Source organism: Tetranychus urticae, chromosome 2 (genome assembly GCF_039701765.1).
Source record: "Tetranychus urticae isolate SD_2017Ah chromosome 2, NJAU_TeUrti_SD_1.0, whole genome shotgun sequence".
In the NCBI taxonomy this organism is placed as follows: domain Eukaryota; kingdom Metazoa; phylum Arthropoda; class Arachnida; order Trombidiformes; family Tetranychidae; genus Tetranychus; species Tetranychus urticae.
Genome location: NC_142959.1, coordinates 21,751,886 through 21,765,665, shown reverse-complemented (window position 1 = coordinate 21,765,665; position 13,780 = coordinate 21,751,886). Strand labels below are relative to the sequence as shown.

Below are 13,780 nucleotides of genomic sequence, written 5' to 3'. Positions count from 1 at the left end.
ATCTGAATAATGTTTATCTTTCCTTCGTTCTTGGTGTTCATCTTGAAGAGCAACTTTAATAATGATGAGAAAGAAGAAGAAAAAATAATAATAAAAATAATGATAATATACGTTTGATTGCAAATGAAAAGCTTCGAGTCTGGATAATGATGAAAATGGCAACAGAAATAATATTTACAGTTTCAGTCGCTTTGCTTGTAATGATTTTTGATTAATGACCTTAATGTTATCAAGCTGATTGTTTTAACGCTTTGTTACATTTAATTTACTTGTTTGTCTTTATTGGTTCCATTAGTGAAGGTAAAAGGTAAAGGGAAGAACATTATTTTTCCTGGTTTACACTTTTAACCAGAGTTTGGGTCAACTGATATTCAATTTTGAATTCAACATTTTTTTTGGTCTTTTCTCTGCCTTTTTTTTCTGGCTTCTTTTGCTTCACCATCAACTGGGATTGAGGAGGCAAGCTGGGAAATAAAACATTGATCAACTTGTAAATTGCGTGATAAGTTGATGTAGAAATGTGTGCAAGTTTCGAGTTATTGTTATTTTGGATGCATTATTGGACCAGCAAATTGATCGATCAATCAGTTGGCAGATTGTCATCTGCATTCAATCATAATCATGACAGTAAAAGATGAGAAGATGAAAGGTGTAAAGAAGATGATAATGATGAAGAAAAGAAACAGAAGAAACAAGATGAATGTTAAGGCAAATCGTACAACCTTTCTAATCATTCATTCAACTTTTGACACTTGCTCATTAATCCAATTTGTGTCTTCAACTATTTTATCGTTGGAGTGTGTGTGTGTTGTTGTTGTTACCTTTAACAGGGAGTTTAAATTAACAGGGAGAATCAAGGGGAAATATGTGTAGAGTCAAAATATGAATAAAGGTGAGAAAAGTTCAGATAAGTGCAACTACACTTTTTGCTCTCCTTTCAACTCTCAACAGTTTAAAGACAAAACAGTTTAAACTTGTAATACTTTAACCTTGGCTCAATTTTAATTTCATTTTTGCCTCTTTTCCTTTTTTTGTTTGATTGATTTGCAAAACAAAAATGAAAAGTTATTGAAAAATGTATCAATCAATTGTCACTTTGCATGAGAAATGAAAAGCGTGAAATGAATTGAATTTTTCATCATTAAGCAAACAATTAAGCTTTGGATGAAACGATTAATTAAAATTTTTCAAAAATGTAGACTTTAAAGTCAAACCTTTCAAGTTGCATTTTTTGTATCTTCAATGACGATAATTATTGGAAAAACGTTAAAACTTAAAACAAAAATTCCTTTGCACTCTCTCATGATTTCTGCACTGGAATACTTGATAATTAATATTCGTACAAGCACGGGGAAATTCAGCAAAAGCCTGTTCGGCTCTGTTTGACCGACCAATCTGCGATTTTTTTATGTAAGTTTCGCTGATACACTTGTTGTCATATTTCAAAATCGAGGTAATACAAGGTCATTTTGAGTGAACTGCTCAGGAAGACATTAAATAATTTTTGCACCTAGAAATTTTTACGGACAATAATCATCGTCGTCAATCTCTGGGCGATTTTGGTGTCCCGGGTACCTTTGCATGCCGAGGGAAAACTGTAATGTTTGTGAAGTTTCATTTAAATCGGTCTGTCTTCTTGCATTGATTTAGCTCAATGGAATAAAGTATGAACCCTCAAACTCAACTTCATCAACTTATTATTAGAAGAAACGACTCAACTGCATGTTCATGCTAAAGCAATTCGTTTCCAGTCTCTGGACTGATTTAATTAATCTTCTTGTTGTCTGATAAAACATCACCTGATTCCTCTTTGTCAATAACTGATAACGTTCTACTGATCTTTTCTACGGAATGAGTGTTGATCCGACTGATGCTGATAACAATAGTTAACTGAACAATTACGTAAAGATAATAAGGTTCGGAAGATCCCGAACAAATCTGACCTTGATTGATAGTTGTGAAAGGTAATCGGAATCTCCAGGTACAAGTGCCCCTAACAGTCCAAATTCAAAGTATAAGTTTCATCATTTTGTTGTGACACTTCAAGTTTCAATTGAATGAACCTTTGAGAATCATAAAAGATGATTTAGATCGATATAAAGGCGAGAATAAGTGAAAGGTAAAAACATTTTTTACTTTGCCTGCTTTTTTCATCATTTCTGGACTAATTCAATTCTTGCTTTTCTTTCCTCTCTTTTCTCTGTTTAACTTGTCAAAGACTCAGCATTGAATTCCAATGGATTATCAGTGAAAAAAATTGGTGAAAATCATCATCATCATCCAAACCATCAAATGTTGCATTCAATTCATGGTCGATGTGAAAATAACGATTTCTCTTATTTTCTCGTTTTCTAGTTTTTTTCCTTCTCAAATGTATTTTGTATGCTTTTAATAATCTTTTCAATGTCAAACTCAAATATGAAAATATTGATGCTAATCTGGTTTTACTTTTTATTTGTATCCTTTTCTGTTGGCTACCTTGTCAAATGCAATTTAATCAATGGTAATGGTATTAATGTCAACTAAAGTGATTACTTGTTGATATCAACTTCACTCTTTTTTACCGAGTGTAATGTACACATTTGGCTTTAAATTTTATTTGGCTTATCCTTAGGCAATTTAATGGCAACACTATCAGTTTAACTGTAAACTCAATTTGAAGGAGAAAAAACTAATTATATTTTAACCTGGTCAATAAATTGACTTTTTTCACACATTGAAATAATGTAAGTCGATGAGGGAATTACTTTTCAGAATTTCAATTTCTGCCAATTTTTAGATTCATCACAATTTATTATCAACCCATTATACAGCTATTTTTTATCTCTAGTCAAATATTATCAACATAAAATTTGGGTATTTTTTATCAGCTTATTCAACCTGCGATGTTGAACCAACCTAGATTAAAGTTATTAACCAGTTAACAGTAAACTCAATTATATGATAAATCATCTCGTCACAGTTAATTGAATAATAAAAAATGGCATGTGACAGCATTATGTTAAACTGATTGATCTTATTGGTTTGATACATAAATAGATTGTGTAAATTGTATCTCAAATCATTAACAATATTGTCTTTGTCTTTGCTCTGAAAATGAAGTGGATTTTGTCTCTTGTTTTAGTTTCCTTTGCCGTTTCACGGTTCTCTCGAGTTGAAGCTGAAATTTCGTCCAACCCATCATCTCATGATTCTGGGAACCCAAATGTGAGTAGATTGATTGCTCAGATGTGTTTATCCATCGATTGATTGTTCCTTTGGTTAGTTTAACCAATTACGGTTAAATGTATCACCAACCGTTTAGAGGTAAACTTAAAGAAGATAAAGTTGTTTTCCCTTCTAATAAATGCTGATAGAAAAAAAGAAAAATTTGTAAATTCTCTTATTAATGAAGTTTACAGTGTATATTTTACTTACTTGTAGTTGATGTAGTTTAAAATAATATTTGATTAAGATTGAATTAAATGAGAAGGGAAAAGTTAATTATGTAGCAAGGACATAAATTAAATAAATTGTTATCCTTATAATGGTTGCGCCAACAAAAAATTACTCCTTCATCTACTTTTGCCATCTTTAATCTAAATTATGTAAACAAGTTTAACATTTTGGTTTCTTTTGCTGCTGCTTTTCCACTTATCCAAGCTAAATTGTTTCATTTAATCACAAGCTTTTCTTCCACAGTCTTTTGTTGCCTCTTTCGGTATCTTTTTTTCATATAACTTGGCTACCGAGTTCAATTGCAAGAGTGTTGATTAGATAATTGATGTAAATCATTTGTTACCAGAAGATGAACCAGAAGATAACCATTTAGCTTGTGAATTTGGGTTTAGTAAGATGATCATGTTGAATGTAATTTTTAGGTTGTATCAGTGTTTCCTTATCCAGATTCGTTGCCTCGGTCCAACTTGATTTATTAATAATTAAGTTGATTACAATAAATTACTTTTAACACTAGTTGCTGCACATAACTAAAAATAAGGAAAAAAAGCAATACAAAATACATTATTCCCAATGGTTATCAATCTAATAAACAAATTTTTAATTTATTTATTTATATTTTCATTTGTACAATCAGTTTCTTTAATAAACTGTTTCATACAGAATCAAGCAGTGAAATTTAACCATTATCGTCTGAATAACTTTTAATTTCATTTCTTCCTTCTTTATTTGCTTTCTTCTTCTGTCTTTTTTTGTTCTTCTAGTGTTATTCTTGATGGTTGTTAACTAGGCTGAATACAAGTTAATTTAATTCACTAGATTTAACACATTCGTTTGAATCTAATAAATGCAGATTAAATGCAAATTACTCTCTTTCATTCCCTTTCCTCTATTGACTGTAGCAAACCTGTTAGAGCTCACAAAATCAGCCTTCTCTAGATAATTTTATTTAAGGTTTAATTTTATCTTGTAGAATTTCAATCTTATCAGTCGATAATTGTAAGCCAATTACCTTTAACATTATTGCTACTCTAAGAGAGTTAAAGCAACGCAAAGTCATTCAGTAATAATGGATTAATTCACAGATGATTGAAATGAAACGATGTAAGTAATATTTGGCAGAAGCAAGAAAATAATTGTTGAACGTACCATATAAACCATATCAGCTAGAAAATCCAATCCAATAACCATGAAAGTATGCAAAAATTTGCTTCAATTTGTTGAACAACCAGCCAACCAGCCAACAATAAAGATATCAATCGATTAATCAATGAACGTCAGAGAATGAATCTGGCAAGACAAAAGAACAAGTACAAGTATTAGCAGAGAATCTTAACTACACAAAATGACTTATCAAATGCATTTCAAGATATGAGACAATAGACCTCACCTTAGAAAAGATAACAAAATATCGTTGCTTGGGGTGAACAGAGGAAAGATATTTTATTACATTGTTAAGTTAAAACTGGAAAACAAGATTCAAATTGAATAGAATGAAGAGCGATAACATTGTGAATGTCGTAGCAAACGATTGTTTGAAACAGACAAAAGATAACAGTTTACCAGAAAACAGTTAACTCGTTGACCGGTTAGCAGATTATTGAACATGGAGTGAATTAAGTTATAAATTACAATTTAATAGATGAATAAACATGGTAAAAGAAGATAAAAAAGCACGATGTAAAAGTAATCAGAAAATAATCAACTGGTCAAGTGTCACATGTTAAAACATCTCTTTGCTCAAACATCCCTCTTTTTTGTTTTACCCTCTCTTTCTTTCCCTCTTGCTCACTTGTTTTGTAAGCTGATTCTCGGCTCTTCATTTTGAGCTCTTTTAATTTTTTCTCTTTTCAAAAGATTCTTTTCCTTGTATTATTCAATTAATTGATTAATTAATTAGCTCTGATTAATATATTCTGACTAGAAGAGATCGTCAAGTGAACAAAAGACAAAGGTTTAATCAATCATAAAGACTTCTTTTTGCCTTTGAAACATTAACTTTAGTAATCTTTTTTCTTCCCTTTAACATGGCTCAGACAACATGGTCCAAAGTTATTCTTATTGGTGATTCGATAACTCAGGTAAATAATCGTTCCACTTTTTTTAAATTTCATGTTTTGACTTTTATTTCTAGTAAATTTCGGGAAATCTTGTGTGGGATCTTGATTGATTGTTTATGTTTGAACTGATGTGTTTGGTGGGAATCTTTTGATTGAATAACATCAAAGTTTTCATTTGTTTCTTTTCTGTTGAAACTGTAATTTGATTACAAGTCCGGTTTAATTTAATTATACTCTGTCTTGTCAACCCTGTTCTTTTTCATTCACACAACTTGATAAGATTTTTTTGTCCATTTTTTTCTTTAAAGGGTGCTTTCTTTGTTGAAAACGGGTGTTGGGGAACTATGTTGGCTCATAACTTACAAAGGTAATCATAATTATTCAGAACAATTGTACTTCGAAATGTTATGTTGTTATGTTGTATTAAGATTTTTTATTTTTATTTTTGTTTATTTCAGAGTAAGTGATGTGATTGACCGAGGCTTCAGTGGTTATACCACAAGATCTATTCGTGCAATACTACCTGATATATTAACCAAAGATGATTATGAAAAGGCTGCTTGTTTTGTGATACTTTTAGGATCAAATGACTGTGTTGATAACAGAAGCTTTCAACATGTTCCTATTGAGCCATTCAAAGATAATTTGAATTGGATAATAAATTATATTAAAGGTCAGGGTGTTTCATCGGATAAAATCATATTGATGACTCCCCCAGTTTACAATAACGACGCTTTTGCCAAAGCACAAGGTTATCCACCAAACATGGCTGTACGGCATCCAGAAGGATACGCTAACGTTTCCAAGCAAGTTGCTGAGGAGAACCAAGTAACAAGTCTTGATTTGTATTCCATCACAAAAAATCATCCTGACTGGCAATCTCTCCTGTTCGATGGTCTACATCTCAACAATGCTGGAGCAAAAGTTGTTTTTGACTCTTTATGGCCATTAGTGTATAATCGTATTGTTGCTTTCCATGGTTCATTTACACAGAAGTTTCCACCCTACGATGTAATTGAAAAATCTCTCAACGAAGACTGGAAAAATTGAGCTTAATCGGACTGGTATTGATCTTCAAGTTATTCGTGACAATACGAATAATGCCATTTATCAAAATTTTAATTTAAACGGATTATCATTACCTTTTATATTCAACATGATGTTCCCATGAGTCAATTACATTGGTATAAATGAAAAAATAAACTCACAAAATGTTTACTATTAGTTGGGGAATGGTAACAATTTTATTGAAAAAAATATATTTTATGCAAATTACGACCGAGTCGTATGAAAAATTTTTTATGCTAAACTAATGGTTTAGCTTTTTATAAATTTTTACTTTTAAATTGTTGTTTTTAAACAACATGAATGACGAAAAAAATGAAATAACTTAAATAAAATGATTTTTAAGAACATAAAATAATTTATTCAATAGGTTGATTGAGATTAATATAAAGAGGAGCTATTTTAAATGCTCTCCCTTCAAAATCTGGTCTTTTACGATATTTAAGATTCAATTGGTTAACCCATAAAGATAACAAGTTTTGATTAGATGTTGATCCATTGGCCATTTTCGCGTCCATTGCAGTGCCATTGATTCTGCCATCAGCCAATGATACAGACGAGTTTGAGTCCGAGGGACTTTGAATATCAGGAATTCGCAGTCTTTTTGCGGGTGGTTTATTTTTCTCATCAAGCTCGCGTTTCTCTCTTTCGGTCATATTATTATAAGAATCCAATTCTTTCCATGCCATTAAAGCTTCATCTTTGATGTTAGAAGTAAATGTTGGCATTGATGACGATGATGAAGGTACTTGGAGTGGTGGAATGATAACGGAACTAGTAGCAGGTTTATCGCCATTTGGACTGTTTGCACGATCAGGTGACATTGGTTCATTTTTAACGACTTGATTAGTATCTGAAGTTGCTGTGACGTGGAGATCTCGAAGTGTTGAAAGGATTTCTTTATGCTGAGGAGTAGATGCATGAATTTCAATGTAATGATCCAATTCCTTCCAAAGTAATTTATACAACTCTTCTTTCTTGGGACCTTTACCTCGATTGGCAACACATGGCAAAACGAGTGATGTACCTTTGCTTTCCATTTTTACAATTTGATAGATTGCGTTTTTACATTCATTTACATCTTCAACAGAAAGTGAATCTTTAGGTATTAAATTTATGAGAGGAGCAATGTGCAGCTGTAAATTGAACATGATAGAATGACCTAATACAATCGGCCAATACAGCGTTTGTCTTGTTAAAAATCCGATTGCTCTATCAATAGGGCTAATAGTTTTCTCTACAGAAATCAATGAGGGTTTGATAGGAGATAGTTTTATCCTTTTCATCAATTCCCCGAAATCATTGATACGATAATCTGTTATTCGGCCACCGATTCCTTCGCTGATAGAAGGAGGATCCTCTAGCAATGATCTACCAGTATATAAAGTATGAATATAAAGTTCTCCATTGTGACTTGACAACATATGTGACATGACTTTTGATCCTTTGAGTTTGGTCATTTCGAGCATAACAGTTCTTCCACTCAAAAGAAAATTAGTTAAGCAAGATGAAGGGCGGCTATTAACATCAACTGGAGAAATTCTATATGCACTAGAACAATGATGAAGTTCAACGGACGTTGTTCGCGGTGTGCACCATTTTAGGGGTATAGTTTCGTAGTTAGTATCTTCTTTGGGAATGCGATTACAAGAACCATCTCCTCCACCAGCACCAGTTGCAATTTTAGGAAGGTTTACATGAGCATCAGCTGGGTGAACAATTTCAACGTCATAATTAGCTGATGAGCTAGCATTTTGTTCTTCTTTCATTGGAATTCCGGTAACTGTAGTTGACGCTAAATGATAATGGCTTTGAACAAGAGAGAGAAGTTTTAAAGCGAACATTGTTCCACCTCTAGATGAATGAATTTCGCATGAAAGTGTAGGCGAAACGTAATAATTAGCTATTTCTCTGATTTGGCTGGATGGACTCAAATCTCCAACAGGATAAACATTGACTATTGTAAGATGGCATTCATTTATCGGTAATCTGTTAGGGTCGTCCTTTTCTCTCATGGCTATGTTATACTTGCTAAGACAATCACCCATAAATTCAGTAACCATTTTTAGCTGATTCTCATTTTTTAAGTACGCTATCAACATTACTCGACCAGAATTGGCAACTCGAGAGCTTTTCTTTCTCATCTGAGTTTGTGTGACCGTTGGTGTTCCTAAAGCTTCAAGAGCAGCTTTAACACCATTTACAAGTGTACTGTCATCTGTACCGAAACATTCACCCATAGGAAAAGAGCTGGCTCGTGATCTGGTATTATAACTACTTCGAGCAAAACACGCATTCAGGTTAGATAAATTCTGTTGTTCATTATTCCATCCCATGGCAATTTTGAAGCCAATTTCATCACAGGTAACAAGAGATAGGAGTCGTTCGCCACCAGGAAAAACATCATAAACTATTCTGGAGTATTCTTGAATAGCTTCAACAGAAGAAGTCCACAAAGATTTAGCTAGTGGAGCCAAAGGAATGATACCACTAGGTGTTCCTCCTTTCATCTTATGGCAAACATCATAGTCTAGAGGTTGACCACATGAAGTTGACAAGAATCGGTAGCTATTGTCCAACACAATCACCGTTTTATGACTTATTGGAAACATTTTAATAAAAAAAACAATGTAAGTAATAAAGAATAAAGTAACTTTAATTTATCATAAGATGCACAAGAAGCTAAACACTGTTTGGTTTCATGAATTTTCCGGTAAAGGCTAGATGGCAGCACTGCGCACCAACTGATTCCATGTTTTCATGTTTTTCATGAAACCAGGATAATCATTTTTCCTGATTATTTGTAATTAATATAATAAAATCAGTAGTAACTCCATAAGATGAAAAAATTTAATCAAGAAAAGAATATGTTTGAATTTTTACATTGTTTAATTTTGATAACTTTCAGTGCATGCATTTCTCTTCAAATATTTTGAGTGGAATAAGTTTGAAATTTTGAAATGAAGCACAATTATGCTGTGATTTCGAGAATGATGTTCAGTTTTAATTCAAGCAACATCGTTCTGATTATCGATTGCTCTCTGTATTTGAGAAAGAAAAGAAAATAGATCAATTAGAAACGGGTCAATAATAAAATCACAACTGTGATCACACAACACAATCATTAATGTTACCTTAAATTGTTCTTCAATGTAAGAAATTTCAGAACATAAATCACTAAGAGCATTCTTCAATGCATCTTGTGGGGTGTAATCTCCAGTAGTCTGAACTCTTAAAATGAATTTATGCTCAAGGGGATGAGGGACTTTGTATCCGGCGAAGATTACATTCGGATCTTTGAGCAGTTGATGACGAATCAAGTTCCCAAGAGTATGATCTTCTTTGTTGACAGTAAAGATAGCTGCATTAGGTACTTTTGTTTCCTTCTCAATTATAATCCTGCAAAAAAATTAGAAAATAACATTAATTGCGATAAAAATTACAATAAATTATGTGTTTACTTACTTTTTTTCTCCCTCGAAAAGAAGGAATGACTCGAATGCGGGTGGAGCATTCATTTTGATGGATCAATTATTGAGGTGATTGAGTGAAGGGAACACAAAATTTTGAAGATGAAAATTACGTTCTAAAAATTAATGCACAATATCAATGGACAGGAAAAGTGAAAATTGTAGCAGTTAATGAATTTGAAGCTTTGAAACTTTCAACTTGAAAGCAAAACAGTATCAGATGTTTTTTAAAATGCAGCTAAAAAGGTATCAAATAATCGATATCTTTCGATACATCGATAAATAACGCACTAAATAACGCACTTGATTGTCAGGTTTTTCAATGAAATAAAGAAAGGTTGAAGCTAGCAAACTAGAGTTTGATATGCGTAAATTTTAATTAAGAAACGACATTTGTTTTAGTTCTTTACATATAGAGCTTAATGAAAATTTGTGCACATATTTTCGTTCAAATCGTTTGAGTGAAATTTGAATTTAAAAGTGAAGTACAATTTTGTTGGATAATAATATTCAGAATGATTATTTAAGCTTTAATCTAAGAAACGTCAGTTTTTTCAACCTCTTTTGCTTGATGTTCATTTGTACACAATTTCTTGGTTCCACCTGTTGTACCATTTGATTCAACATTGTCAACACGCTTTCGTTTAACTAGATGACTGATATTGTTGACCGGTTTAGGCTCCATAGCTTTAAGTTTAGCGGCTCTTTCCTCTTCCTCTTTATCGTTAGCAGCTAATTTTAAAGCATCTTTAATTGTAGCCATCATTTGATCGGCACGATCTTCAATTCGAGCCACCATCTCAGGTAGTAAGTCTTCTAGCTCTTGGATTTCTTCTTTAATGTTGAATGTCGTCTCTTGGTCAATTTTTTCATCTTCTAAAGATCGCTTTTTGTTGTCAATTCTTTTCTTAATGACATCAATAGCTTTTTGGAAACATTCATTAGCTTTTTCGATTTGAGATATGAAGGAATGAGCATTTCCAATATGATAATGAGTTTCAGCGATCAGTCTATCATCATCAGGAAGAGATTGTTCCCTTAGATTTAAACATTGTGTTAACAAATCAATGGCTAATTCATTGTTTTCCCATTCTGTGGCAATCTCACCGAGTTTTTGTAAAGCCTCTGCCAGTTTATATTTGACATCTTCGCCATTACTCAACTGTCTAGTAAATATTTCTTTAGCAATGGACAACACTTCCCATGCAATTTCTGTATTTGTTGGTTCCCCATCATCGTCGTCATCAGATCTTTTAATACCAGTTGATGTACTAGGTTCATTTAAATCATCAGGAGGGCCAGCAGAAGAGCCACATGGTTCATTTATTGGATCTTTTTTAATTTCAGTACTCTCACCATTTTCATCACCAGCTTCTTTCGTAATGACAGCCTCTGGATCTTTACCATTTACGGTTACGTTGTTAGATTCTGAAGGTTCGGTCTTTTTAACCTGATCTTCAGAAGTCTTTTCATCTTCTTTGGTCTGTTCTTGGTCTGAAACAGCCAAGTCTTCTTCAACGTCAGTTTTTTTACCTTCATCATCGGTTTTTCCTTCATTTGCTTCTTCATCTTCTTCATTCCCTTCTTCGTCTCCTTCTTCTTCACCATCACCGTCACCTTCCTCTTCATCTTCATCTTCTGAACCAGAAGGGTCATTTACTAAAGAAAAAAAATGAGATCAGGATTATAATGTATTACAATAATTGAATCATCATACAGTGGGAAATATTTAAATGAATATGAGCAACAGAGTAACTTACTTTTAGCGTTGACAAGGCCTTCATTGGCTCCAGTTTCTTGTCTTGCCAATTCAAGTAACGCAATTCCATAATTAAGGTAAGCATCACCACACTGATCAGAACATTTACCATACTTGGTATCCAATAATTGGCAAACCTTTTCAAAGCTTTGGGCAGCTGAATAGTAATCCTTTATGAGAAGGTGTCTTTTACCTTGGATCATTTGGTTAAGAGCTTCTTGTTCTCCATTTTCAGCCATGATTTTACAATTTAATTACACCGATTACCAAAAAATAAAATAAGTATAGATTTGTGTCACCAATATATAAGTTCAGTTAATAATTTTAATATAATTAAATACAATAGACTGTTTCAGAAGAAGAGAGAAAAACAGAGGGAAAGAGAGAGCCGGATTGAAAAGGCAGACAGACAAAGTAGAGTTGTGGTGATAATAACAAGTTTAACTCGATGAATAACACCAGTTTAACCGCCAAACTAAGAAAGGCAACTCTCTTTATAAGCTCAGCCATATTTTTATTGGCTATTTTACAATCACAAATGCAATCTTTTTATGATAACCTTCAAATATTTGATTAATTTTACATCATCTGAATAAATTATCACAACATTTTAGACTTGCTAACATCTTCAGATTCAATCATTTAATTTCATAAAACAAAAATACAAATACAGCTCAAAAATGAAAACAAAAGCTAATGGCTACACCAGTAAATACAATCAACTGATGAATTTAAAATATTCAAATAAATAAAGCTAACAGTAGAATCATGATTAGTGAAAATTATAATCCATTGGCTCAATATAAAATACCATTATTGATGGCAATAGAAGCAAAATTTTCAAATTTCAATCTCGATTTCCAGTCTTTACAATAATTTCAACCTCATTCGACTGGCCGCTGATTAACCTTTTTAATCAAAGGGCAATATTTCTTACACAAACTGACCACTCTAACATCCGAAAGGAAACGGGCAACAATACAAAGGAATTCAAGAGAAGGACAATTCTGTAAAATAATTTCCAAAAGGTCAATACTAAAGCCTCTTTGCTCGGATTCAATAAACAGTGAAGATAAATGTTCAAGTGGAACCAGATTGGGTATAGACATTGGGTATCCAAAGCCATCATGATCGACCAGTACAAGTTTAAATTGATTTAAATTGGGACAAAAATTGAAAACAATTTGAATGAGAGTTGAAAAAAAATTAGAATCAAAAGGTGTTATCATTAAACCATTGGGAAGGTTTGTCGATGAGGTTGCCGTAATCAAGCTTGATGAGTATTGAAAAATTTGCAATTTAGATCCATAGGTAGACATGAAGGTTTGTAAATTGTTTAATGAATAGTGAACTCCATGCAACTTTAAGGTAGTCAATTGATTAGATTTGATCATGTGAAGATCGGTTGTGAAAAACTCATAGGCACGACCCATTTTAATGCAACCCAAATCAAGATATTTTAGGTTAACACATCTACGGACAATCGATGAGGACATTTTAACATTGGACCAACCATGAAGAGTCAATCTTTCCAAGTAAATCAGTTGACAAGGTAATCTGTTTACATTATAACAAACTCTATCACAAGCAGTTGAATTGAACTCTTTCAATTTTGGACAATTGGACAATATTTTGTCAAAGGGAAGACGAACTCGTTTCTCGGTTCGAGTAAATGGCCTTATCTCACTTGAATAGTAAATATCTTTACGGTCACTGATCGATTGATGGTCAAGTCTAAGGGATTCGCTTGATAATCGGTAAAATCGAAGGCAAACTGAAAAGGAAAATTTAAATTTAATCAAAATTAACATTAATTTGTTTCTCTTTTTTTCTAATCTTTAAATTCTCACCTCTTTTAAGTCGAATTTTTTCACGAATATTTTTTATATACGATAATATCATGAGAATTGAATAATCATCCAAATCGGTGATGCTTTTAGTCGATGGAAACTCTGGGCTCATTGGTTTGGGTTTGTTTGGTTAATGGA

The 13,780-nt window shown here is 32.6% G+C and overlaps 5 protein-coding genes and 1 long non-coding RNA gene across 6 annotated transcripts; 1 reads left to right on the top strand and 5 right to left on the bottom strand.

Annotated features, from left to right (window-relative positions):
- Positions 1-2,996: 2,996 nt before the first annotated feature.
- On the bottom strand, positions 2,997-5,462 carry LOC107371646 (uncharacterized). The gene is made up of 4 exons (XR_001570842.3): positions 4,829-5,462; positions 4,588-4,728; positions 3,418-3,968; positions 2,997-3,349 (listed from the first exon to the last, which is right to left on the bottom strand). It is a non-coding gene; the product is annotated as an uncharacterized LOC107371646 (long non-coding RNA).
- LOC107371645 (isoamyl acetate-hydrolyzing esterase 1 homolog) lies at positions 3,070-6,723 on the top strand. The gene is made up of 4 exons (XM_015939790.3): positions 3,070-3,207; positions 5,475-5,519; positions 5,807-5,865; positions 5,957-6,723. The coding sequence occupies exons 1-4, from the start codon at positions 3,097-3,099 to the stop codon at positions 6,546-6,548; spliced, it is 807 nt and encodes a 268-aa protein (XP_015795276.2). The 5' UTR covers positions 3,070-3,096; the 3' UTR covers positions 6,549-6,723.
- Positions 6,724-6,901: 178 nt separating this feature from the next.
- Positions 6,902-9,294, bottom strand: asun (integrator complex subunit 13 asun). Its single transcript, XM_015939789.3, has one exon. The coding sequence runs from the start codon at positions 9,173-9,175 to the stop codon at positions 6,923-6,925; it is 2,253 nt and encodes a 750-aa protein (XP_015795275.1). The 5' UTR covers positions 9,176-9,294; the 3' UTR covers positions 6,902-6,922.
- A 101-nt stretch (positions 9,295-9,395) lies between these two features.
- On the bottom strand, positions 9,396-10,238 carry Polr2J (DNA-directed RNA polymerase II subunit RPB11). The gene is made up of 3 exons (XM_015939467.3): positions 10,029-10,238; positions 9,698-9,962; positions 9,396-9,604 (listed from the first exon to the last, which is right to left on the bottom strand). Exons 1-3 carry the CDS (start codon positions 10,079-10,081, stop codon positions 9,572-9,574), a joined length of 351 nt encoding a protein of 116 aa, XP_015794953.1. The 5' UTR covers positions 10,082-10,238; the 3' UTR covers positions 9,396-9,571.
- Positions 10,239-10,386: 148 nt separating this feature from the next.
- On the bottom strand, positions 10,387-12,247 carry LOC107371395 (histone-binding protein N1/N2). The gene is made up of 2 exons (XM_015939463.3): positions 11,794-12,247; positions 10,387-11,692 (listed from the first exon to the last, which is right to left on the bottom strand). The coding sequence occupies exons 1-2, from the start codon at positions 12,029-12,031 to the stop codon at positions 10,569-10,571; spliced, it is 1,362 nt and encodes a 453-aa protein (XP_015794949.2). The 5' UTR covers positions 12,032-12,247; the 3' UTR covers positions 10,387-10,568.
- A 175-nt stretch (positions 12,248-12,422) lies between these two features.
- LOC149094131 (uncharacterized) lies at positions 12,423-13,769 on the bottom strand. Its single transcript, XM_089266853.1, has 2 exons — positions 13,643-13,769; positions 12,423-13,566 (listed from the first exon to the last, which is right to left on the bottom strand). Exons 1-2 carry the CDS (start codon positions 13,752-13,754, stop codon positions 12,677-12,679), a joined length of 1,002 nt encoding a protein of 333 aa, XP_089122979.1. The 5' UTR covers positions 13,755-13,769; the 3' UTR covers positions 12,423-12,676.
- Positions 13,770-13,780: the final 11 nt, after the last annotated feature.